This window comes from Carettochelys insculpta, chromosome 1, assembly GCF_033958435.1.
Source record: "Carettochelys insculpta isolate YL-2023 chromosome 1, ASM3395843v1, whole genome shotgun sequence".
Taxonomy (NCBI): Eukaryota; Metazoa; Chordata; order Testudines; family Carettochelyidae; genus Carettochelys; species Carettochelys insculpta.
This window is the reverse complement of record NC_134137.1, coordinates 11,010,414-11,034,347: the sequence shown is the minus strand read 5'-3', so window position 1 is coordinate 11,034,347 and position 23,934 is coordinate 11,010,414. Positions and strand designations below refer to the sequence as shown.

Below are 23,934 nucleotides of genomic sequence, written 5' to 3'. Positions count from 1 at the left end.
AGACGACCCGGAAGCCAGTCCCCAGTGCCTCGGAAGGAGAAGCAGCATGAACAGGGCTGGTCCCCAGGAAGGGTCAATCGCCGAGAACCCTCCAAGGTGTCTGCCAGATAGCACCATGAGTTGGGTCATGAATTGTGGGCGTCCACGTTGCTGCAAAGTGGGAGCCTGCACTCTGAGGCTGCCCTCATTCAGTGCAAGGCAGGGCCTGTTGCAATCATGGTGCCGGGATTGAAGCCGTGCCGGGAGTCCTCATCGCCAGTGGAGGGACCTTCCTAGACCCAGGCACCAGCGCAGACCACCGGGCAGGAGTCATCCTGTATAGCACCATCGCAGTTCCTGGCACTGGACCAGCCTCCCCAAGGCGGACCTGCGGTGAGCCCGTCCAGCGAGCTTTATCACACGGCTCAGGGGAGACAGGAGCCTGCACAAACCACAGGCTCCATGGCACCACCCTGGTCGTCAGCATCAGAGTCCGACTCTTATTACTGCAGTTCAGTCAAGAGCAGGCGCATGAGATTGTCGCACCGCCGCAGAGGTTGGCAGCCGAGTCAGCAGCCTGGGGACAAGGGTTGGCAGGCATCCTCTCATGACGCACCCAGTGGCCCTTTTGGGCAGCATGGGCAGCCCATGAAATGCAAGGGCAGGCCGTGGGACTCCCTGCTAGGGCGCCCGGCACGCCCCAGACCAATTGCTAGGGCTGACTGTGTCGGAGGCCCCTTCGGTGAGCACGGCACCGGCATCAGCACCATCACAGATGGCACCAGCTCAACTTTGGACACCACCCTTGCAGGGTCCAAGTGGCACTGGTGGGCCCAGTGCTGTCCCAGGTGCCGAACTACCCTGACATGCCCATAAGGCAGCCCCCATTTTTATTGGGCGCTCTACGCCAGGCACCGAGCACAGCACCGCAGACCACATGATGGGCACTCAAACGGGGAGGTGGAACCCCTCTTGCCAGTGGGCAAGAAAGGGGCAGGGGTGTCATGCTCGACCTCACCAGATGAGACCTTGGCCGGATCCTCAGTATCACCAGTTGTGGAGGATGGCAGGGCATACCAGCAATTGCCACTCAGGGTGGCCAAGGGCCTGGCTATACAAGCAGAGGAAGTCAGGGACCAAATGGACCCAGTGACAGATATCCTCTCAGCATCGGGGCCCACAAGGGTAGCACTGCCCATTATTAAAATAATTGCTAATATGGCAAAGACAGTGTGGCAGACCCCGGCCTCCACCCTATCCACGGCCAGAAGGAATGAGCACTGGTACAATCCACATCTCTTTACCTGCTCCCCAACCCCCGATTTCCTTGTCATTGATGCAGCAAATTGTAGGGAGAGACGGGTTTCAAGGCCCCTTCCCTAAAAACAGAGAGACCAAATGCCTGAACTTGTATGATAAAAAGGTTTGCTCAATGGGAGGCCTACAGTTAAGGATTGCTAACCAGTAGGCTCTGGTTAGCAGGTACACAAACAACATGGCCAGTTTCTTATCCTGCTTCTCAGAGCTGGTTCCACCGGAGAGCAAGCCTGATTTTAATGCAGTGGTGGATGAGCATAAACTCATATCCAGGGCAGCTCTGCAGGTGGTGCTGGATGCAACAGCTGCTGGCACTGGGGTCATGGCCTTTCGGATAGCCACACGTAGGGGGCATGGTTACAAGTCTCAGGGCTCCCCTAGACTATCCAGGACTGCCCCTCCAAGGGGCCATCCCTGTTTTCGGGAAAGACAGACAAAAGGCTCCCCAGCCTGAAAGACTGGAGGGCCACCTTGCCCTCGCTCGCCCTGCACACCCTGCGACCCAACGTCGGCATGTCACTCCTAGGCCTCAGTTCACACAATTCCCTCAACAGCAACAGGATAACAGTAGGAGACGGGGCCGTGCGAATAGGAGACGTCATGGCCAAAAGATTCACGGCCAGAGTCATCAAAAACCCCCACGGGGGCCTAAACAACAGTTTTGATGGTGTGGTCGGGAGCGACATGCCAGTCACCACCCCAGTTTCAGCTCAGCTTTTGTTTTCATTCCGCCTCTCCCCCTTCTACCATGCCTGGTGCAACATAACGTCGGACCAGTGGGTCCTGCATGCAGTAGAAAGGGGATGCGCTATCCAATTCTCTTCTCACCCCCCTTCTAACCCTCCCTCCCCGTCCCTCTTCAGGGACCCCCTCATGAAATTCTGCTCAGGCAGGAGGTACAGTCCCTCCTCCAACGAGGGGCTATAGAAAGGGTTCCCATCAGTTTCGGGGACAGGGGTTTTATTCCTGTTATTTCCTAATCCCAAAGGCAAAAACGGGGCTAAGGCCCATCTTGGACCTGTGAAGCCTAAACCAATTCATAAAAAAGATAAGGTTTCGTATGATAAATTGCCTGGGGAGGTTGTGGAATCTCCATCGCTGGAGATATTTAAGAACAGGTTAGATAAGTATCTATCAGGGATGGTCTAGACAATACTTGGTTCTGCCACGAGGGCAGGGGGCTGGACTTGATGACCTCTCAAGGTCCCTTCCAGTCCTAATGTTCTAGGATATCCCTGGGCCTAATTATTCTGATGCTGGAACGGGGGGACTGGTTTGCCACACTCGACTTACAGGACGCGCATTTCCACAGAGCGATTTATCCGCCCCACGGGAGGTTCCTCCAGTGTGTGGTGAGAAAGGACCATTATCAGTTCACAGGCCTTCTGTTCAGTCTGTCCTCCACCCCGAGGGTCTTCACCAAATGCATGGCAGTGGTGGCAGCCTTCCTGCACAGGCAGGAGGTGCACCTCTTTCCCTACCTGGCTGATTGGCTGGTCAGGGGTCACTCGCAGCAGCAGGTAGCACAGCAGGTGCAGCTGATACGACACATGTTCGACGCTCTCGGTCTCATGGTAAATGAGGCGAAGTCAGCGTTGACCCCCGCCCAAGTAGTGCAGTTTGTGGGGTCCCTACTAGACACGGGGCAGGCCAGGGCCTCCTGCCGCACAGCAGGTTTCAGGCCATGACATCTCTTACCCACAAATTGATCAACTTCCCCACCACGACGGCCAGAGGCTGCCTCAGGTTGTGGGGTCACATGGCAGCAGGCATGTGTGTAGTCCAGCACGCCAGACTGCGAGCGTGTCCTTTCCAGCTGTGGCTCGCTTCGGTGTACCGACCTGTCAGGGACCACACAGGCGTGTTGGTGACAGTCCCTCCATGGGTGCTAGTACCCCTGTACTGGTGGCTGGAAGCTCGATGGGTCGGCATGGGAGTGACTTTCAACCCTCCCTCTCTCTAGTCACGGACACCTCAGACTTGGGCTGGGGGGCACATCTGGGAGTGCACCAGACCCAGGCCCTGTGGAGCCAGGAGGAGGCCGGGCTGCACACAGATGCTGGAGAGCTCAGGGCCGTCAGGCTGGCATGTGAGGTGTTTCAAAACAGTTTAAAGGCTCAGCGTGGTCCTGTGAGCGTGGACAATACCACGGCAACGTAAACCATCAAGGGGGCGCACGCTCCTGTCCCATGTCACGAGGCCCTCAGCCTCTGGGACTTTTGCATTCAATATCAAATTCCCCTGCAAGCATATTACCTGTTGGGGGCCCACAGCTCCCTGGCGGACCGTCCCAGCAGGTCTGTTGTGGACCGTGAGTGGTCACTACACCCGGATGTGCTGTATTTAATTTTCCAGAAGTGGGGACGTCTCCACGTCGACCTATTCGCCTCCTGTCTCACCTGAAGTGCCGGACATTCTGCTCGTACCGGAATCGGAGCCCAGGTTCCAGGGCAGATGCGTTCAGCGTGCACTGCTGAGGCCCTCTGCTGTACGCCTTCCCTCCGGTGCCACTTGTCCACCGAGCCCTACTCAAAATTCAGTCAGACAGGGCATTGGTCATCCGTTGGCCCCCAGCGGGGGCTCAACAGCGCTGGTACTCGACCCTCTTGGATCTGTCCGTCTGTGGCCCGGTTGCATTCCCATTACGCCTGAATCTGTTGACACAGGAGGAGAGGAGATTGCAGCTCCCCAGCGTTCAGGCGCTGCCTCTTGCAGCGTGGAAGTTCCCTGGCTGAAAGTGGCGGCGCTCTCGTGCTTGGGACCGGTGAAGGACGTGCTTTTAGGAAGTCCCAACAGCTGTTTGTAGAAGTGGCAGACAGGATGAAGGGCCTCCCGGTCTCCTCCCAGTGGACCTCCTGGATAATGGCCTGCATTGCGGAATGCTAAAACCCAACCAGAGCTCACTCTACCAGTGCTCAAGCTTCCTCAGCAGCGTGTCTGGCCTGGGTCCCTCTCCAGGATATCTGCAGGGCGGCCAGCTGGTCCTCCATACGCACGTTCACACCCATTTCGCGTTGACGCGGCACGCTAGAGATGACGCTGCAGCAGGCCGGGCTGTGCTGCGTTCCGTCTGGGGCTGCGACCCCCCCCGCCTCCGGCATCGGCTTGTATTCCCCCAGCTTGGAATGGCCGTGAGCAATCGCTGGAGGAAGAAAAGATGGCTACCGCTTCTGTCTCTGGTGTTCCTCGAGATGGGTTGCAGCTCAAAGAGCACCAGTTACGGAACAGCTGCCTGTCTTTTCTGGCCCCCGGCCGCTCCAGCACTCTCTTCCACTCGCCTTCCTGGCAAATGTGCCTGGAGCTTGAGATTTAGCTGCGCTTTTAGCTCTATATCACTTGATGTGGTGGGTTCATTTCAGTTCAGGATCCAGCCAGGAAAGTGCTAGAACAGTTTAGCACCACTGTGGAAAGAGGTGGCGGAGAGTAGCCGGGCACTGGAAGCAGGGGGCCAAAGGGCCATGGTCCAGCCCCCTCCCCTCTGCCCTGAGGCCCGGTCCCTGGCCAGGCTGGCACCCAGAGCCCAGTCCAGGCAAGAGGAACCCAGGAGCTGTGGGGAGCCATGTACTCTTTCCCTCCTGGGGTGGGGGTAGGGTCCCCAAGAGCAAATCCGGCCCATCTTCCTGCCCCCCAGGCCCCTTGCCCAGAGCAGGTGGAGGGTCAGCAGCGGCTTGCGAGGCTTTTATCCTGACTTGGCTCTGGCTTCTGGCCTGGCTGGTGGGAGGGATCCTGGGGTCAAAGAGCCACAGCTGGGCTATGGGAAGAGCTGCATGAGCAGGTGTGGGGGCCTGCACCCTCCGCCTGCCCTGGGCGTGGGGAGCAGGGATACAGGCAGGGAGCTGCTCTCAGGGCTTTCCACCCAAGGCACGTGGAAGGGCCCCGGCTCCCCAGCCTGGCTCTCGGCTTCTTGCTTAGTAGCTCGTCGCGCTATTGGGAAGACTCCCTCGCCTGAGAGAGGCCGGAAGTGAATGGAGACCCCGCAGCAGTGGGAGTCTCCTGGAAGAAATTGTGTGTCTGGCTCTGAGTGTGTTCAGGCAGCAGTTTGGATCATCCTGGCTACGTGTCTCCCTGTACGACGACGTCCCCCATCCCCAGGCAGCGGCCCCTGGGGAGTCGGTGTGCGTTGTACGGCAAGCTGCCCTGTTCTCCTGGGTGCGGAGTGGGTTTTACAGCAGGGGTTTGCTGGTTCTTCAGCTCCCAAAAGAGCTCTCCCTGTGCTTCCCTTCCAAGCTTTCCTGTCCATTCACCTTGTTAACCGTTGCGACATCACTTTCCCACGTGTCTGCCCCTTTCGACTCCCAAGAGGTTGGCACCCGCCTGCCAAAGCACCCAGAACAGGCCTGCCCACAATGCAGCCCCCTGGACTGCAGGATGGAGATGCAGCCCATGGAATGCTCCACCCCAGCATGCAGTGCTCTGCCTTGAGCCCAGTGGCGATTGCAGACACCAGGAGTCACCGCAGGACACACCCTGACTGAATCCAAGGGCAGAGCTGCCATCGGCTCCTTCTCAGGCACACGCGGGGGGTCCGAAGTCCAGGCACTTCTGAGGAGCTGTGGGGCTTGGAACGGAAGAGCACAGAGATGTAACAGAGCCCCTCCACGTCACTGCTTTGTGCTCTACGGCAGCGCAGAGTTGCTGCCTCCCAAGCACCACTCCATCAAGGTGGCACTCAGCAGGGAGCAGTTGAGAACTTGCAGTGCTGTGTGCTAGTGTTTCCTCTGTGGGGCGCTGAGCTGGGTGGGGCAGGCTCAGAAAGAACGGAAATCAGGAAGGGAGGGGCGCTGTCTGGTACTCGGCAATTAAAAAATAATGTGTAGGGAAGGGCAAGCGGGAAATGCGCTGTCGCCTGTAATTGCCACCTCACGGCCCATAATTAGATGCACCCGCTAAAGCAAGCTGTGAATCCACAGTTGTGGATGGTCAGACGTTCAGGGGAGTGATTTCTGCCGAGTGCCAGTTCCTTGGCATGACTTTGTGAGCAATGAGTGTTGACTGGGGAAGGCTTTCTCTCGCCAGTGCTCTCTGCCCGCAGAAGCTGAGTCGTAGGGCTGGCAGGGACCTCAGGAGGTCGTCCAGTCTAGGCCCTGCTTCAAGTAGGATCAACCCCCACTAAGTCATCCCAGCCAGGACCTTGTCAAGCTGGGCCTTAAAAACCTCAAGAGATGGAGAATCCACCACCTCTCTAGGCAACGCATTCCAGTGCTTTCACCACCCTCCTGGGGAAGTAGTTTTTCCTAATATCCAACCTACTCCTCTCCTTCTGAGATTTGCCCTTTGCAGAGGGTATTGCTCAAGTTCAACAGCAGTGCCTAGGCCACATGCCGGCCTTCTATCCAGCGGGGACTTTCGCCCCAAGTCGGTTCTGCTGTGCGAAATGACTCTGACGCCCTCCTGGTTCTCCACATTTGTCAGAGCTCAGATGTGAGTGGAGGTGGCTTTTCTGTCTCTCAGCCTGTGAGGCACCACTGCTGTGCTGTCCCATGTCGGTTTTAGGCTGCAGTCGTCCCTGCGGCATCTGAGCAGCCGCTAGATTCTGCCAGGCAAGCCTGGCCCTCGGAGATACCCGTGTTGCCCCACAACTTTCAGATTATGCTCTTGTCCACCTGTAATTTGGCCTCATAGTCTCCTTCCAAGAGAAGGTCCTGCTGAGACTCAGTCGCAGTCTACAAGTACATGCATAGGAAGAGATTTCAGACAGTCGGGTTTTAATGTATCTGACACAGGTATAACGAGAGCCAGAGGTTGGAAGCTGCAGCTAGGCAAACCCAGATTAGGAATAAGGTGCAACTTTTGAAGAACAATGAATGACATTGGAAAAGTTCCCCTAAGGGTGTGGGAGGGTCTCCATCACTTGAAAACTTCCCATTGGGATTGGAAGCTGTCCTAAAGGGGGTGAAAATTATGAGCTTGATGCAGAGAATAGTGGGTGAGGTTAAGAACATGAGGCCACACTGGGTCAGACCAAAGGTCCATCTGGCCCAGTGTCCTGTCTTCTGATGGAGGCCAGTGCCAAACTGCCCCGGAGGGAGTGCACAGAACATCACTGAGCGATCCTTCTGTCATCCATTTCCAGCTTCTGACAAACAGAGGCCAGGGACACCATTCCTACCCACCCTGGCTAACAGTCATTGATGAACCGAACCTCCAGGAATTTATCTCGTCGTTTTTGAGCCCTGTTGATTGAAGTCCTGTTCTTCACAACATCCTCTGGCGAGGAGTTCCACAGGCCGACCGTGCGCTGCTTGAAGAAAAACTTTCTTTTGTTAGTTGGTGACCCGTGGTTCATAGGCTAAGGGAATAACTCAGTGTATAATCTGACCTTTTTTGTGGCTAGCACCAAACTGAAGGTGGGATTATATAGTCAGTGGTCCCTTCTGGCATTAAAGTCTGTCTCTGCTGGAGACAAGGCATGAGAAGGAAGGAAGCCAGCTTAGCTTTCAAAGCCTGAGACTAATTTGCTGTTAGGTAAATCTTGCCAACTGAGCACCTCGAATGTGGAGCTGGAGGTGGCTGGTGTCATTTTTCAGAGCAGATCTACACTTGGTGAGTGCGCTGGTGACACATCTCCAAAATGCTCCCTTGTTTTGCCTGGGGCATCTCGGCCACCCAACCCTGCAGACAAAGGTGCAGAGAGCTGAGAGGTTCCCGCCCCTCCGTGGAAACTCTCCTTGCGCTCCAGTTGAAGTGCAGCTGTACTTAATCAAGAGTCAGCTCACGCTGTCGGCAGCAAGGGGAAAACTTTGTGGATTTTCTTGCCGCTAGTGGAAACGCCAGTTCTACCCCAGTGTATCAGTAACGGCAAAATCAGAGCCCTGAGCTATTCATGCAGCCCTCTGTAGTGCAGACTCCTCTCTAGTCAGCGGGGTGAAGTTTCTCTTGCACTGGTCATTGAGCTACATGGGGACAAAGACCTAATGCCTCTTCTGTACTAACTCAGCCCAGCTGGCAGCACCCCAGACGTGATGGCTAAAAGGGCCAAAGCGGTGCCCCCTTGGCACAGACCTGGGTGCCTGCTCTGCCCTGTAACTCTGGCATGGGCCGGTGGCTTTCCGCCAGTGCAGCCTGGCGGGCGGGCGGGGGGCAGAGATTCTCCAGCTGCATTCAGTGTTCTCTTCTCTGTCATTGCAGCTCCCACCCTGCCGAGTGGCGTCCGCCAGCGCATCCTGGACCCGCAGCACTCCCTCGGATCTCAGAGGTTGGTAGAGAGTTACGCGCACGGCCAGAATGAGTCAGGCCAGCCTGCCCATTACCTGGCAGGCAGAGTCGCTCTCCGTCGAATGCACAGCCTCACTTCTGGACAGTCTTTCACTTCCGACGCTCATGGAACCAGCCTGGCATCTGCCACTACCACCTCTTCCACCTCTTCCTCCTCCACCACCACTGCATCTGCTTGCCATGCCCACCCCATCTATTACCATCACACCTCCTCCTCTTATATCCTCCAGATGGACTCCATCCCTGACCTGCCCCCTCCTGATGTCACCTCCGGGATTCGCTGTCGCACGGAGAGCTTTGGGTATCCACTCTTTCTTTCCTAGCACCCTCTCATCTGCTGGGACTTGGATCTGGTGCTTGGTGGGGTGTTCTTCCTCTTGGGTTCCTCGCACCCTTTTGCTTCGGGCTTTAACCCTTCCTTGGTTTTGCAGCTTTTGCTTCCTGAGCTTCTCTGCCGTGTGTGTGGAGCTCTTCTAGGAAGGCAGAGCTCAGTCCGGTGCCTGGCCTGGCCTCTTGGTGTGATTAACCAATGAGGCACTGTGGGCTCGGCTGAGAATGCTTTGGCAGGCTTGTGCCTCTTACTAAGTTAGTCTTCTGTTTGGGTGGTGTGCCTGTGGGAACCAAGGTAACACAACTAATCAGACATACGCTGGCCTGGCTTGAAACCGTGCCTTGGCTTTGGCTTTTCCCAAGCAAATTGCAAAGGAAATGCACTGAGTGGAAGTGGTCAGCTCCCGGTGAGGGCGGCTGGGAGTGTGTGGCGGGAGCTGAGGTGCCCTGTTGTGGTCAGGTGCTGCTGGGGACCAGCAGTATCCAAGGAAGATGAGTTCAACCTGACTCTCCTTCATGTTTCATCCCAGCAATGTGGCAGTGGGTGACTGAGTTGAGCCTCCCAGCTCTAGGTTCCCAGCTGGGGTCTGGTCCAGGTCAATAATCACTAGAAGGCAGCGATGGCTGTTGGGTGGCTTCATTTTTTAGTCTTTAAGGCGCTACAGAACTGCTTATCTATAGGAGATGTTAGCGGACTTGGTCCAGTTCAGACCGTCCTATTGGCAGCCCTGTGAGCACTGTCAACAGAGAAGCCTTGAGTGCTCAACGGTCCCTTCTTCCCTAGAAGGGGCCCTGGAGGATGGCTGAAGCCCATGTGAGGAGTCCATTTCTTGTGCTGCCCAGGGCACCTGCCTTGAGAATGAACTTCACAGGCAGTGACTGAAAACAAGCAGGGAAAATTCTTGCACATGTAGCCTTGAGAGGACCTTTCGGGCCATGGGAGTGAAGATAGTAGGCGCAGGACCTACCAATGTTAGGTACATTTCCAGCAGCCTCTAATTCAGGATGCAAACGGTTGCTGTTGAACGCGCCTCTATGGAAGGGGTATGATCTCAGCTTTCAGGACTAGGGGTCATGAGTGCTTGGTTCTCTTCCAGCTTCTGACTCACTGGGTGGCCTCGACTCTCTGGACTCGGTTTCCTCTTGTGTAAAACTGGGAATTCTCTGCTCATTGGCATTGTGAAGTAACGACTCCAGCAAATGACTGGACACCTGAGGAGACGCTAGAGAAGTGCAAAGCATTGTGTTCAGCTCACAGCAGGTTGCATTATTCGTGGTCCCCCTAGTTGTTCACATGCCCCAGGACGTAATGAAAAGTGACCCTGACCTTCTCCCCTCTCAGCGTCAGCTCTCCGACTCCCACGCTCAGCCCTTGTGTCTCAGGGCAGATCTCTGAGACAAGGGCGGTTGATTCAGTGCGTTCTTGATGGGCCAGAGCCAGCTCTGAGCTACAGGCCCCTAACCACAGCACATGGAACGGGCTGGATAAACACATGCTAATTATGCATTTTAGATGCGTACGCTCTGGAGCAACAACCCTTGGGCAACTGGATGTGGGGAGGTGGCCCTGCCCTTGCTCCAGAGCGGGTTATTAAACAGCCCCCTCTTGGCTCATGTATTGTTTGTTGAAGGGGAGCATTTCAGTATCACTGGGTGACTTGCTGGCTGAATTTCGGTCCAGTCGGGCCCCTCTCGTTGGACAGGTAAAGGTCTGGGCATGTACAGCCTGGGGTCCAGTCCCACAGCAGGTTCTGGCCCTTGGAAAGAGGGTTCCGCCGGGAGTCTGGGCATCAGCTTGCAGGGCAGTTTGTCTGAGAAACAGTCTCTTATCCCCCAGAGCTGCTGGCTCTTCCGGGCGGATGTGCGTTTACTGGCCAGGCGAACAGCCCAGGCCTGTGGACCCGTAGGTCTGAGGCAGCAGTTGCGTAGCTTGACCCTCGGCTCCCCGGTGGAGATCGCAGCGGTCAGTTCTGAACCTGACTGCACGACTCTGGAGGCCTCTCCTCCCACCAGCGAGAGTCTCCTGCCAGGGTAGCCGCTGTCAGGCTGCAGAGGCTGCCTTGTCCACAGCAAGCGCTCGACTGGGCAGTGGAGCCGGGGAACTGGGCCACCCAGCTGTGCCCTCCTGGTGTTCGATTTGCATTTGTGTCAGACGCCCCTTTAACCCAGCCACTGAGCGCGCAGGCGGAAGGGCTCTGCCCTGAAGGCAGGCCAGAAAACAAGCCGCTGTCGGGCATTGCTGTGCTGCGTTTGTCCGAGAAGTTCAGAGCCCTTTACAGACCTCAGCTGAGCTGTGCAAGGTCCCCGAGAGAGCGACAGCGTTGGCTTGGGGGAACTGAGGCAGAGAGCGCCCCCCCCAACCCCCCACCCCCGGCGAGTCAGGGCTGGAGTTGGGAGCAGACACCTGAGTCTAGGCACCTGGTCCCCTCCGCCAGGCTGGTAGCACTCCAGTCTGGTGCAGTGCATGGCTCCTTTTAGCTGCAGCGGGAGACACGAGATGACCACTGACAAGGCTTTGCAAGGGAAGCGTCTCTGCCAGCCTCAGCCTTCCCCTGCCAGAAGGAGGGTGTGAGTGCCCTGCCCAGTGCTCGGCCGTCTGCTCCCTCCCCGCCCCGTGCACACTGACCCAGCCTCCCCTGCTGGCTGGGCTGCTGGGCCAGGCTGGGGCCAACCCCTCACTCTTTGCTTCTCTTTTGCAATTGGCTTCAGAGGAGCTGGTACAAGCAAGGTCAGCGCTGTTCTGCTTCGGGAGACTGGTGCGTGTCTTTGGATGTTGTGTGCCGCGGGGGGCTGTGCACGGAGGTTTCTGCTTTCCAGCACCTGCTGCTACGCCGGGCCGGTGGCTCTTGTGTGATGGGAGGGGCGGGAGCTGGACTTTCCCCTCCCTGGGTGCCTGTTAGGGGCCGTGAAGAACCTGGGGCCAAAGCCATTTGCTGGGGTGTGGGGAGTGGCAGTTCACGAGGGGCTTCCACGGTGAGTCGGGCCATTTCCCAGCCCCAGGCTGCTCGATGCATCTACGTAACTAAAGGCGGCTCAGGCTTGGTTCTGCAGCAAGGAGACGTCGGGGGCTGCCTGGGCAGAGCTGGTTCCCAGCAGGAAGCAGCAGGGACTGGTGGAAGGAAAACAAGGGTCCTAGGTGCAGGGTGGGCAAGCAGGGTGATGGGCCTTAGTTCTTGTGGAGGAAGTGCAGGTCTCCATTCCAGGCCCTCTGTGACACAGGCAGCCGCAGCCCAGGCAGAGAAAAGCAATCAGTGGCAGAACGCTGGGTATGCCGGGAGCCCCCATGTGTTCTGCTTTCTGCCTCCTGGCCTTCTCTCCCCACACAGCAGCCTGGAAAGGCCAAAGTGAGGCTGGGGGTTGGCTCGCCATTGGCCAGTACCATTTGAACCCTCAAATTGGCAAGAGGCTGATGACACTAACCATTGTGCAGAGGGGCTCGCAGGGCCGGGGTTGCGTTCGGTGGGAAAGCCTTGCCTGGGACTGTGATGCTTGCAGCGACAGGTTTGTGGAGGGAACAGCCGGGCTAAAGCTGTCTGTCTTAGGTCTGTGTGTAGGCTAGAAGCCAAGGGGCTCTTGTGAGTACATGCAAGCTGAGCTAATGCAGTTGAGCCAGCTCTATTCAAAGGCCACAGCTGCATGTATCCCCCTCAGGGTATTACCCCAGCGATGACGCCAGCTAAATGTAGGGCCAGCCCGCAATGTCCGACCTTTGCTGCCAAGGGGATGCCCACTGATCAGTCCGGCTCGTTTAAGTTCATGACAGCCCTATTGGAGAGATGCTGGGTTGGGCAGTCAAAGTCACAGGACAAGTTTGAAATTAAGTTACTAGCCAGGGGAGGCTGCCCTGCTCGTGTGGGATCTCACTGGCAGGGACTCGGCCCAGATGGAGCTCATGTGGCTGAAGGAGGGGCCTGCCACCGCCTCTGGGTTAATAAAGCTAGTACTGATTATTATTAAGGCTGTCAGTTAATCACGGCTAACTTAGACAATTAACTCAAAGCAGCGAGTGGCGATTAATCGCACTGTTAAACAACAGAACACCTGTTGACGTGTGTTAAATATGTTGGATGTTTGTCTACATTGTCAAATGTATTGATTTCTGTTACAGCACAGAATCTATTGGTCAGAGCTCATGTTATAGCGTTTTGATTACTAACATCTGCACTGTGAAAATGATAAAAGAAATTGTATTTTCAGTTCACCTCATACAAGTTCCATAGTGCAATCTGCTTACTGTGAACATGCACCTTGAAAATGTACAACTTTAGAGCCTGTAAGGCCACTCAGTCCTACTTCTCATTCAGCCAATTGCTCAGACAAGTTTTTTGGCATTTCCGGGTGATAATGCTGCCTTATTATCAGCATCACCTGAAAGTGAGACCAGGCATTTGTAATGCATGTTTTTAGCTGGCTTTGCAAAGTATTAGGGGCAAGATGTGCTAAACGTTCACAAACTCCTTCATGCTGCAGCTGCCATTCCAGAGGACGTGCTTCCATGCTGCTGATGGTCATTTTAAAAAAAAAAAAAGCACTTATCTCATTTGTGATTGAATTCCATGTGGGAGGAATTGTAGGTCTCCTGTTTTGTTTTACCTGCATTCTGTTGTGTATTTCATGCTATAGTAGTCTCAGGATGATACCGTACATGTTCATTTTAAGAACCCTTTCACAACAGATTTGACAAAACACAAAGGTGGTACTAAAGAGATTTCTAAAAATAGCTACTGCACTTGATCCAAGACTAAATCTGGCATGCCATCCGATATGTGAGCAGGACAAGTCAGGGAGCATGTTCTCGAAAGTCCTAAAAGAGCAACAGTCTGATGTGGAAACTCCAGAATCCAGAAAAGGAAATCATCTTTCTCCTGGTGGCATCTGACTCATGATGAAAATGAATGTGCGTCTGGCCGCACTTCTTTGGATTGTTATTGAGCAGAACTTAACATCAGTATGGCCTCATTCTCTGGCCTGGTGCTTGAAGCATTGCAGTGTGATCTCCTGCCAATTTTAGCTAGACTTGCTTCTCTGTGTGATTGGCTGAACGAGAAGTAGAGCTGAGTGGACTTGTAGGTGCTGAAGTTTTATGTTGTTTGATTTTTTGAAAGCAGTTATTTTGGGGCATAATTCTACATGTGTAAATTCAGTTTTTCAAGAGAAGGGATTATGCTACAGTACTTGCATGAGGTGAATTGAAAAATTTATTTTATACAGTGCAAATATTTGAATAAAATAAATAGAAAGTGAGCACAGTACTGAGTTATTGTGTTCTAACCGAAAGCACTATTTTGGAAAATGTAGAAGACCTCCAAAGAGATGGAAATAAATGATACTCTGTTGTTTAACTGCAGTTAATCATGATTCAAAAAATCACTTGACAGCCCTAATTATTGTGCCCGTGAAGAGCAGGAGGGTGTAGCAGGGAACTCGAGCAGATGTCTAAGGCTGTGAGCTTTGCTCCTGCCTAATGGACCAGATTCTGTGACTGGGGCCGGGGTCCCTGCGTGCTGACTCTCCTCTGGCCTGAGCACCGTATAATCTGACAGCGGAGTTTCTCTCTGGCCAAAGGCCTCATCGCACTGGCTGTTTGCCCGATTCCAGGCACAGGCGCATGCCCCTCGCACAGACAGCTGGAGCTGAGGGAGCTGCCCTCCGACTGCAAACAGCAGGTCCACCCCATGTACCAAGTAGCTTGCATGGGTGGGGCAAGTCTTTCCCGTTGGGTTGGGCCAGGCCTGGCCTGCCAGCAGCAAGCCCTGGAGCAGCAGTGCGGGGCGGGGCCTGCCAGCAGCAAGCCCTGGAGCAGCAGTGCAGGGCGGGGCCTGCCAGCAGCAAAGCAGCTGAAGTGATCTGCTCCTCGCTAGGTGCAAGCTTGTCGCAGGTGTCTCCCTGCAGAATAACACATGGACAAGCTCCACTGTGTTAGCTGGGCTCAGCCATTGTGCATGGGTGTGTGCGTGTTCTAGGCTCCTCCGCACCTGGACTCTGTCCTGACCTTCTCCTTCTCCTCCCGCCCACAGAGACCTGACTCGCTCCGACTCCGATTCCTCCTTCCTGCACATGAGCGACCATCAGCGCATCCCTGGCTCTGCCCCCAAGCTCCTGCCTGCCAGGGCCCCCCTGTTGCCCAGGCCCGCAGAGGAGGCTGCTTCAGGCCTTCCTCCCAGCTGCGTCCCAACCTCCAACGGAGGCGGCAAGCACGGCGAGGCTGCCTCGCTGGGGGCTTTGCAGGAGCGGCTGTCTGAGAGCCCCGTGGTGGTGAAGAAGATGATGATGCTGAACCATGGTCTGGAGAAGTCATCCAGCCTTGGGGAGATCAGCCACCCGGCAGCGGGCAAGCAGAGCCACTCAGATTCCTCCCGCTCACACAGCCCCAGCTCCACCGAGCCCGACACACCCTCCCCCGTCTCTGACTCCAGGCCCAGCAATGCCAAGAACACCCGCATCCCGCAGCTGGCCACCAAGAAGACGGCCGGGGAAGAGGACAGCGCCTCCACGGGCGAGGAGACTGACTCCAGCCAGGGCAAGAAGAAGTTCCCCCTGAAAATCTTCAAAAAGCCCAAGAAGTAGGAGGAGAAAAGCCAGCCACCAACCCGACCCATTGGGCAGGGAGGGGCGGGGGGCACCCTGCCCACCCTTTCCAGCAGCGGCCTGGGCGGGGAGCTTGTGACCTCCCACCCCTTCCTCCCTGCCCAGACCCCTCCAATCAAGTGGTGTAATATGCACAGGGGCAGGAGCTATTTAAACGTATTTATTTGCTGACTTCTAAACCAGCCAGGCAGCCCCCCCTTCGCCCGCCCTCCCTGCCATTCAGCAGCCCCCTGCTTTGCTGTGCATGGCTTCTCCTGGCGTCCGAGTGCCTCCCTCCCCTCGGCCACGCGGCACCCAGGGCTCCTTCCACGCGCTTTGTTGTGCCTTTTCGCCTTCTCCGCTCGAGAACCTGCCCAGGGAGGGCTTCCCGCTGGCCCAGGCCCACAGCTTCATCTCTGCGCCCCCAGCGCTCGGACGCGCTCGCCTCGGCCAGGACCGAGGCTCCAGGAGGACAGGGCCTTGCGCTGGCTCCTCAGGACTACATCCGCTGTGCTCGCTTGGGATTAGCTGCCTCCTTGGTCTCCTCTCAGCCTCTCTCCTGGGCGCTCGGAGGGGGGTGGTGCCCTGTGGCGGGGCTCAGGATGGGCTCTGGCAGGGGAAAGCAGCAGGCGTGTGCTTGGGCCCTGGCTCGGGGCTTTGTTTAGACAGAACAAGGGCCCAGCCCACGTCCCCAGGCAGCGAGTAGGTTGTCACTGCAGCCTGCCGGCTTGTTTCTGAAGCGGGGCTGGCTTGGGGAAGATGCCCCAGCAGGACCAGGCCTGTCTCAGCCATCCTAGGCTCTGGAGCAGGAGCCTTTAGCCAACGCCAGGCCCTGGGCAAGGGGAAGTGGGTGTGGGGCAGGCAGCTCCTCTGAGCCCCCGAGCAGCTTCCCCCACAGGCCCAAGGGCCACAAGCTCTTTGCGTACAGTAGGGCGACCTTGTGCCGCACTCAGCTGCCTGGGTCGAGGTGGGCCAGGATTAGGGCCCCAGGCTGGTGTTCAGAGCAGGGCTGCGAGCACAGGCCGTTCCCTGAGCTGGGCCCAGCAGGGAGGGGCTGGCTGAGAATTCGCAGTCCAGGGCTGGGGTGGGGGGCTGCAGGGGGACGAGGCCCTGGAAGGGTTTGGCTTTGCTTGCGTGGGGCACCTCCAGCAGCCAGCTGAGCCTCCTAGGTGGGGGGAGGGGCTCCGTGGTCCCTGCTGCACGGGCTGGGGAGGGGCTGCAATGCCGGCATGGCAGGGGGAGGCCGTGGCGCTCAGGGCGGCCACAGTTCTTTTCCTGGGCACTGGAGGGGAGGCACAGAAAGGACTGGACAGGCTGGGGTCCCTGGGTGTTTGCAGGACTTGGCCACAGAGGAGTGATAGGCCCTGCCCCTCCTCCGCTCTGACTGTGGGGTTCCCCCTCCTGCCCCGTGCCCCGAGCAGCCGCCACCCTGCAGTACCCCCAGCTGGAGTGTCAGTGACCCACTGACCCCTCCACTGCCACTCTGCAGGCGGCTAGCACCTGCTTGCGCCTTCACGGGAAGGACGGCACGTCCCCGCTGTCTGCCCCCCACGCCTGCTGCCTCCCTCCATCCCAGCAGGGCAAGCTGCAAGGGGCAGCTGCCCCAGGGCTAGGCTTGGCCCGCTGTGCCCTAGGTAGAGGGCTGATTGCAGGGACCCCTGGGGTGGGAGTGGGGCTGGCTGGGGCTTTGGTTGCAGCCGGTGTAACAGCCTGGATGTCGCGTCTCCGGGCAGGGCTGCCGAGGTGGTGTAGAGCCGGTAGTTAGACCATTACGTTGCTGCTTTAAGAAAAGTGAAAAATCCTCTAAAACGATCAAGTGCCTACGTTTCCTGCCTCTCCTGCCGTGCTGGCTGCTGCTTGGTGACCCCTGGGAGGAGCCAGCCCCTAGTCCTGCTGTGTGGCCAGCTAGAGCAAGGTGATGCGGTGGGAGTAACTCCAGCTGCCGGCCCTGCCAACCTGGTGTCGTCCCCCTGCATGACCGCACCGGGGCGCTGGTTCAGCCCAGCTTGTGGCCACGCTGAGCGCTGGGGCAAGCGGCGGGAGCCTGCCTCGCAGTGGTGCCCACGTCCTGTGGGCCGTGACTCCAGAGCAGCTCGGAAGGGCTGCTGGGTGGAGTGCAGCCCAGGCCTGGCCATCTTACAGTGCAGCAGCCGGAGCCAAGCTGGCCTGATGGTGTGCAGCTCTCGCCCTGCCGAGCGCTGCCCAGGGGCAGGCTGCCCCCGCTGGCTCAGAGCCCTGCAGCAACGAGCTGGAGGTGGAGGTGGTGGGGTTTAAAAGCAGCAACTGTGACGCATCTGCCAAGTCTGATTTGTTTTGTCATTTCATAAAACTGTTTTCAAGCCAATAAAGCGTGTAGATTTGGAGCGCGGGGTCTTGGCTGGGCTCTACGACCTGCTGAAGCCAGGGCTGTGAGTTCAGTCCTTGAAGGGGGCCACGTAGGGATCTGGGGCAAATAGGTTAATAAGAAAAAAAAGGGACGGTGCTCGGCCCTGCCGTGAGGGCAGGCACCTGGGCTCGATGACCTCCCAAGGTCCCTTCCAGTTCTCTGAGATGGGCATATCCATGTGTGGTTCTCTTCTTGGCCGGCTCAGCCGCCGCAGGAGAAACGCGCTGGCCCGCTGTGCCCTAGAGGCAGAGCCCCATGCTGGGCAGCAGGCTGGGTTCACGGGCAGCTCCCTGGCACTGCTGGGCAAACCAGCCCCTCTCCGCTTCCCTAGGCTCCCTCCCTGCACTCCCAGGTGGGATCCAGGTACCATCCCTGCAGCTCTTGGCTCCCATAACCACCTTTCTGGGGTGGAGGGTTCAGCGAGACTGGAACTGCGCAGGCAGCAGCAGCTGAGTTCCTTAATGAGGAGCCATGCGGGTGGGTGGAGGACCCCTCCTGGGTGGGCCTTGGACAAAGGCCTGGCAGAACCTCTCGCTGCCCTGCAGCTGCTACTGTGTGGGGAGGGGCACTGGGACATGCCCCATCCCAAGCCCTTAGCGCCGGGGCTGTGCAGAGCCAATCGGCCGAGATGTTCTGCTCTCGGCTGCGCAGGGCTGGAGGGTGGCCTAGGGACCAGCTTCCCCAGCGGGGTTCTCTGGGCTCAGTCCCTCCCCCTGTCCCCAGCTCAAGGCCGTGTGGTGCTGAGCACAGGGGCAGCAATGCTCAGGTGCAGGGTGGGGCCCAGCACCACGCTACTTAGCCACAGCTGCTGCCCGCAGGCTCCCAGGCGGGGCTGAGGAAGGTAACTACGGGCCCCAGGCTTGGCAAAGCCCTTGGGCCCCACACGCACTCCTGCTCACGCTTCACCCCATGTGCTGCCCAGGGTGGGGCAGGCGCTCCAGGACGACCTGAACCGGCCCGGCTCAGCCAGCCAGGGGCTGCCAGTGGCACCTAAGGAACAGAAATGGTCGGTGCCTCATAGGGAGAAAGCAGCAGAGCGCTCAGGGCCTGTGCTCGGGCAGGATGTGACCCGCCCCCCCACAGGCTGCCAGGGAACAGTGTCTGGTACCCAGGTACTGCTCCAGTGTCCCTGTTATCCTGGGGATGAGGTGGGGCTCCAGTTGTGATGGCTTCAGGCCTTGCACCCTGTGGGCCAGGGCCAGGGCCAGGGCCTGACTTTGCTGTGACTTGCGCAAGAGGCCCAGCACCTACTGCCAGGGTTGGGCCTCACCTGCCCCCAGGTGGAGCCCCTGCCCTGGGAGCCTGTGGCCAGCCCCTGGTAGGAGCAGGAGGCCCGGGGTGGGGAAGGGGAGGGCTTGCAGCTGGGATAAGCTCAGCATTAACCCGGGGCCTGCAGGGAGGGCTCAGACCCACAGCTGCCAGGGCCCAGCAGGCAGGAAGGGGAGCAGCTGCTCCCCATTGCGCTGGGGCAGGAAAGCCCTGAGCTGCCTGGCAGCGTCCACAGCAGAGTGGGGGAGGGGAAGCGAGTGCCCATGGCGGGAGTGTCCAGGACAACCCGCCAGCACGGCCCTGTTACACTGCGCTGGGCCTGGCCCCTTTCCCGCCGGCGCCTCCAGCAGGTGCCAGCCCCCCCCCCCCCGAAGCAGCAGAGCCTGGGGCCTCACATCCAGCCGCTTCCCCCCCCGTGCAGAGCTCGTGCAGCAGCTCGTCCTGCTCAGCTGGCGGGGCTCGGCCCTGCCCCAGGGCAGCGCTGCCAGGCTGGCGGGTACACAGCTGCCCTGGCAGGAGACCCCAGCGGCTGGGCTGGGGACCACGCCACCCAGCCTGGCGTAACACCCCCACCCCAGGGCTCCTGGCCCAGGCTGCCACGGTAGCCCCTGCAGTGGGAGCCCCAGGGGAGCAGCACTCGGACCCCAAAGACACCCCCCCCCCCGACTGTCTAACCCCCGCAACACGCCCAGGCAGGCGCCGGGGGGTGGGGGGGGGTGTTAGCCGCAGCTCAGCCTGCACCCGGGGCAGCTGGGCGCCAAGCCCTGTGTCTGGGCCCCAGGCTCCCAGCGCCTTGGCCAGTGCGCGCCCCCACCACGCCGGCTCACAGCTGGGGACTGGCTGAGAATCACAGACTCCAAGGGCTGGCAGGGCCCTCAGGAGGCCATTGCATCCAGCCCCTGCTCAAAGCAGGACCAACCCCAAGTCACCCACCCCAGCCAGGCAGGTGAGGGCTGTGAGCGCCCCCCCGCCCCAAAACCCCACGCGTCTGCACACTCCACTCCAGCTCCCGCAGCCGCTGCTCACAGGTCACGTGCTCCAGCCCCTCACCACTTGGGGAGCCCTCCGCTGGCCCCGCTCCAGGGCACCCACTGGACACGGAGCTGGACACGCCCCCCCCCCCCAACCCCACCCCCCCGGGCTGCGAAAGGGGGATGGATGGTAATGAGCCAATTCGGGACATGCTAATGAGGTGCCGCCATGAGTATGTTGCGATCCGCTTATTCCTGTAACCAAATGGGACTAGGGGGCTGGCGACGTGGGGGGCGGGGGGGGGCTGTCAGAAAGGACCCTGTAGCCAAGCCCCACATGAGCCAAAGTGGCACTTCTGAAGTGCTGCAACTGCCATAATGCTAATGAGGTGCTGCATATTCATGATAGCACCTCATTAGCATCTCCCTATCGGGGTGGGGCGGGGGGGCCGTGCGTAGACATAGCCCAGCTGTGGCCCCACCAGTGCCCAACGGAGGGGACTAATAATGTCACTAGCTGTTCTGCCTAATGCGCCTCACACTGCCCCTCGCCGGCTCGGCGACAAGGCTGCACGGTTCACTCTCAGCCACCGGAATCCCCTGGCCCATTTCTGGGCACTGCGTCTTAGCCAGCCAGGCCCCAGCCTGTAGCAGTGCTGGGGCTGCCTCCTTCCCAAGGCAGGACGCTGCACGTCCCCTTCCTGAACCGCCTCAGAGTTCTTTTGGCCCAATCGCCCATTTGTCTCGGTCTCTCTGGACCCTCTCCCTGCCCTCCAGTGGCTCTACCTGGCCCCAGCTTAGTGGCGGGGCTGTACCTCATGCTGTGAGCATCACGCTGGCAGGGAACGCCCCGGCCCGTCGGCCACCGGGTCCTGCCCCTCGCTGCTCGCCCCCCGACCCTGGGGGGGGGGCCTGGGGGTTAGTCACGCTGCCAGGGGCTGGAGGGCCTCCTAATGTGACCCCCACGCAGGGTCCAGGCCACACCCGTCCCCACGGCCACGAACAAGGGAGATGCCACACTCCGGAACTTGCCCAGCCTGTATTTCGGCAGCCAAGAAACCCCTGGGCTGAGCACCAGGCCCTGCCCCAGCCCGGCGGCTGGCCTGGCACATGCAGCCGCCCCATCCCCTCCCCTCCGGCCGAGGAGGGTATTTCGCAACCAGTGTTCCTCTCCGGCTCTGCCCGGGGCGTAGGCAGCACGGGTCGGTGGGGTCCCCGCTGCACGCTGCAAGCCCTTGCCCTGGGGCAGGAGCGTGGCTGTGCCTGCGGCCCACTGCTGGGCCGGGGCCCTGGGGTGCCCACGCTCCGGCCCTCTGCTGAGCCACGGAGGGAGCTCATTAGAGCCTGGAGACGCTGGTGCCTGAGCTGCCCCAGCTGCACGCACAAGCTGGTGCCGGCCCCCCAGAGCAGCCGCCTGCAGCCGCACGGTGCGCCAGGCCCATGTGGTGGCCTGGTCCCGGGGGCAGAACCCCGCAGGCGGGCAGCGGAGGAGCTGCAGCTGGAGGCAGACCCCAGACCAGGGACTAGACCTCCTGGGCTCTGCTCAGCAGGTGCGGAACCAGGGGACGTCCCAGCACACAGCTCTGCCCCAGGCCCAGCCGCCTGCGCCAGGGATAGCGCCGAGGCGGGTGCCAGCTCCCAGCACTGGGGACTTGCTCCCATCAGAGGGGTGCAGCTGGGCAAGTGGGGGTGTCCGTCCGTCTGCACACACCGGCCTCGTGTCCCGGCGCGCCTGGGCCACGTTCCCAGGCGTCTCGTCCGCACAGCACGTTCCCGCCGAGGACAGGCCGCTCGTGCAAAGTGCCTGTGGGGCGGCTGGCAGAGCCCCAGGCCCCACTCACTGCGGCCCCACATGGCCTCGCTGTGGCAGGTGCACAGCAGGCGTGGGGCCAGCTGCAGCCTCCAGAGCGACTGAGCGCAGGCCAGCAGCCTCGGCCTTGGAGGTGGCACCAAGAACCCAGAGCAGCTGCCTGGCCCGGGGAGGGCAGCCAATGCTGGAAGCTGAGCCGGGCCCGCAGCACCGCACAGCCCAGCCCCGGCCCCTCAGGCCACACTGCTCCCCTGGGGCAGGCTGGCGAAGTCGCTGTCCGCCAGGTTGATGGTGTAGGGCACGTCGATGACCTCGGCGTGGGTGGTCGCCGTGCGCCAGGAGTTCAGGGGGTGGATGGCTTTCCGGAACCGCTGCAAGGAGCACAGGGACGGCGTGAGCCAGGAGCAGCGCTTGGGGGCCAGGATGGGGCCCTGTGGACTCTGGGAAGCTGCCAGCCCAGAAAGGACAGGCAGGGCCCAGTGGGGACCCCGGGTGGTTAGAGACAGGCACTTGCCCAGCCCACCCCGCCGGCCTGATCCCAGCAGGCCCCTCTCCCCAGGGCGCCCTACCACCCCACACCACTGGTGCCCCAAAGCTGGGGGGCTCCCGAGCCGAGGGGCAGGAGGGGCTGACAGCCCCGTGCACCCCAGGCCCACGCCGGGCTCCATACTCACGTCAGCCAGTGTCCCCGACTCCCGGCCGACGGCCACGAGCGCCCAGAGGGGGATCTGCAGGCAGGTCACGGCGCCCATGCAGACGCCCAGGGCCTTGCCCCAGCGGGGGTAGGTGTAGGTGCCGTAGTGCAGGCTGGTGGTGTACATCTCCAGGAAGATGTAGAAGAGGATGAACTGGAAGGGCAGAGCCCAGCGGCCGGTCAGACACGCGCAGCCCCAGAACTCAGTGGGGGAGGGGGGCTGACCGGCCCCCACTACCCACCCTGCCCCCCTTGCAGCAAGGGCCCTGCCTGACTCCCCCCACACCCTGGAGGTGCCCAGACACCAGGGGACGGGGGCTGTCCTACATGGGTTTCACAGCCTGACCCGCCTGCCCCATGCAGGTGCAGGGACTCCTCCTGCCCAAGGGAAATGCCCGGCCAGCTACTGAGGGTCCCAGCCTGCTGGAGACGCTGGGGCCTGCAGTGACGCTGAGCCCAGGCAACGTGGCTGCTGCTGGGCCGCGCCCTGACCGAGGGCTCAGCCCCTCATGGCGCCCACCTCCTGGAACAGCTGGTTGGGGGTAGGACGGTCCTTCTGCCTCCAACCTCCTGGCACACTCCGCGCAGGACGGAAAGGGCCTAAGGCAGTGACAGCTCCCAGGGCCAACTAGCCGCAGGGACCCACAGGCGGAGCCCAGCTACTCCCCGGGGAGCCACAGGCAGGACGGGCGCAGGTCGGCTCTGCCCATGCGGCTGTGCGTACCCATCCTGTATCCATCCCCGCAGGCCGGCTGCTCACATCAGCCCTGCGTGGCCAGGCCGCAGCCACTAGGGGGCAGTGGTGCAGTGCGCAGAGTGGGGCACGGTTCCCCCCGGGCTGGCCCCCGTCTGGCTGCCGGCTTGGAGGCGCTGAGCAGCCCAACCCCTGAGCATGGACTGAGCTCAGGTACCCAGCCGGGAGAGACGCCGCTTTACTCTCCACCAGGCAGGTGCGCTGGGGGGGGCAGGCCAGGGCGGGGCTGGGACCTACCAGCAGCAGGCAGGTGCGCTGGGGGGGCGGGGCTGGGACCTACCAGCAGCAGGCAGGTGCGCTGGGGGGGCGGGGCTAGGACCTACCAGCAGCAGGCAGGTGCGCTGGGGGGGCGGGGCGGGGACCTACCAGCAGCAGGCAAGTGCGCTGGGGGGGGGCGGGGCTGGGACCTACCAGCAGCAGGCAGGTGCGCTGGGGGGGCGGGGCGGGGACCTACCAGCAGCAGGCAGGTGCACTGGGGGGGCGGGCCGGGACCTACCAGCAGCAGGCAGGTGCGCTGGAGGGGCGGGGCGGGGACCTACCAGCAGCAGGCAGGTGCGCTGGGGGGGCGGGGCGGGGACCTACCAGCAGCAGGCAGGTGCGCTGGGGGGGCGGGGCGGGGACCTACCAGCAGCAGGCAGGTGC

The 23,934-nt window shown here is 60.1% G+C and overlaps 2 protein-coding genes across 9 annotated transcripts in view; one reads left to right on the top strand and one right to left on the bottom strand.

Moving 5' to 3' along the window:
- STIM1 (stromal interaction molecule 1) overlaps positions 1-17,756 on the top strand; it is a 188,993-nt gene extending 171,237 nt beyond the window's left edge. For 4 of the 6 annotated variants that reach the window (XM_075013850.1, XM_075013764.1, XM_075013681.1 and 1 more), the window contains 2 exons: positions 8,425-8,812; positions 14,859-17,756. In XM_075013850.1, coding sequence (XP_074869951.1) covers positions 8,425-8,812; positions 14,859-15,408 — 938 coding nt within the window. In that variant the 3' untranslated portion in view covers positions 15,409-17,756. The remainder of the gene's footprint in view (positions 1-8,424; positions 8,813-14,858) is intronic. The other 2 variants (XM_075014088.1, XM_075014008.1) reach the window with 1 other exon arrangement.
- A 3,303-nt stretch (positions 17,757-21,059) lies between these two features.
- Positions 21,060-23,934, bottom strand: part of LOC142003487 (sodium-dependent proline transporter-like) — a 55,709-nt gene continuing 52,834 nt past the window's right edge. For all 3 annotated transcript variants that reach the window (XM_074980461.1, XM_074980467.1, XM_074980477.1), the window contains 2 exons: positions 22,519-22,692; positions 21,060-22,215 (listed from right to left, as the gene is read on the bottom strand). In XM_074980461.1, the coding sequence (XP_074836562.1) occupies positions 22,078-22,215; positions 22,519-22,692 (312 nt within the window). In that variant the 3' untranslated portion in view covers positions 21,060-22,077. The remainder of the gene's footprint in view (positions 22,216-22,518; positions 22,693-23,934) is intronic.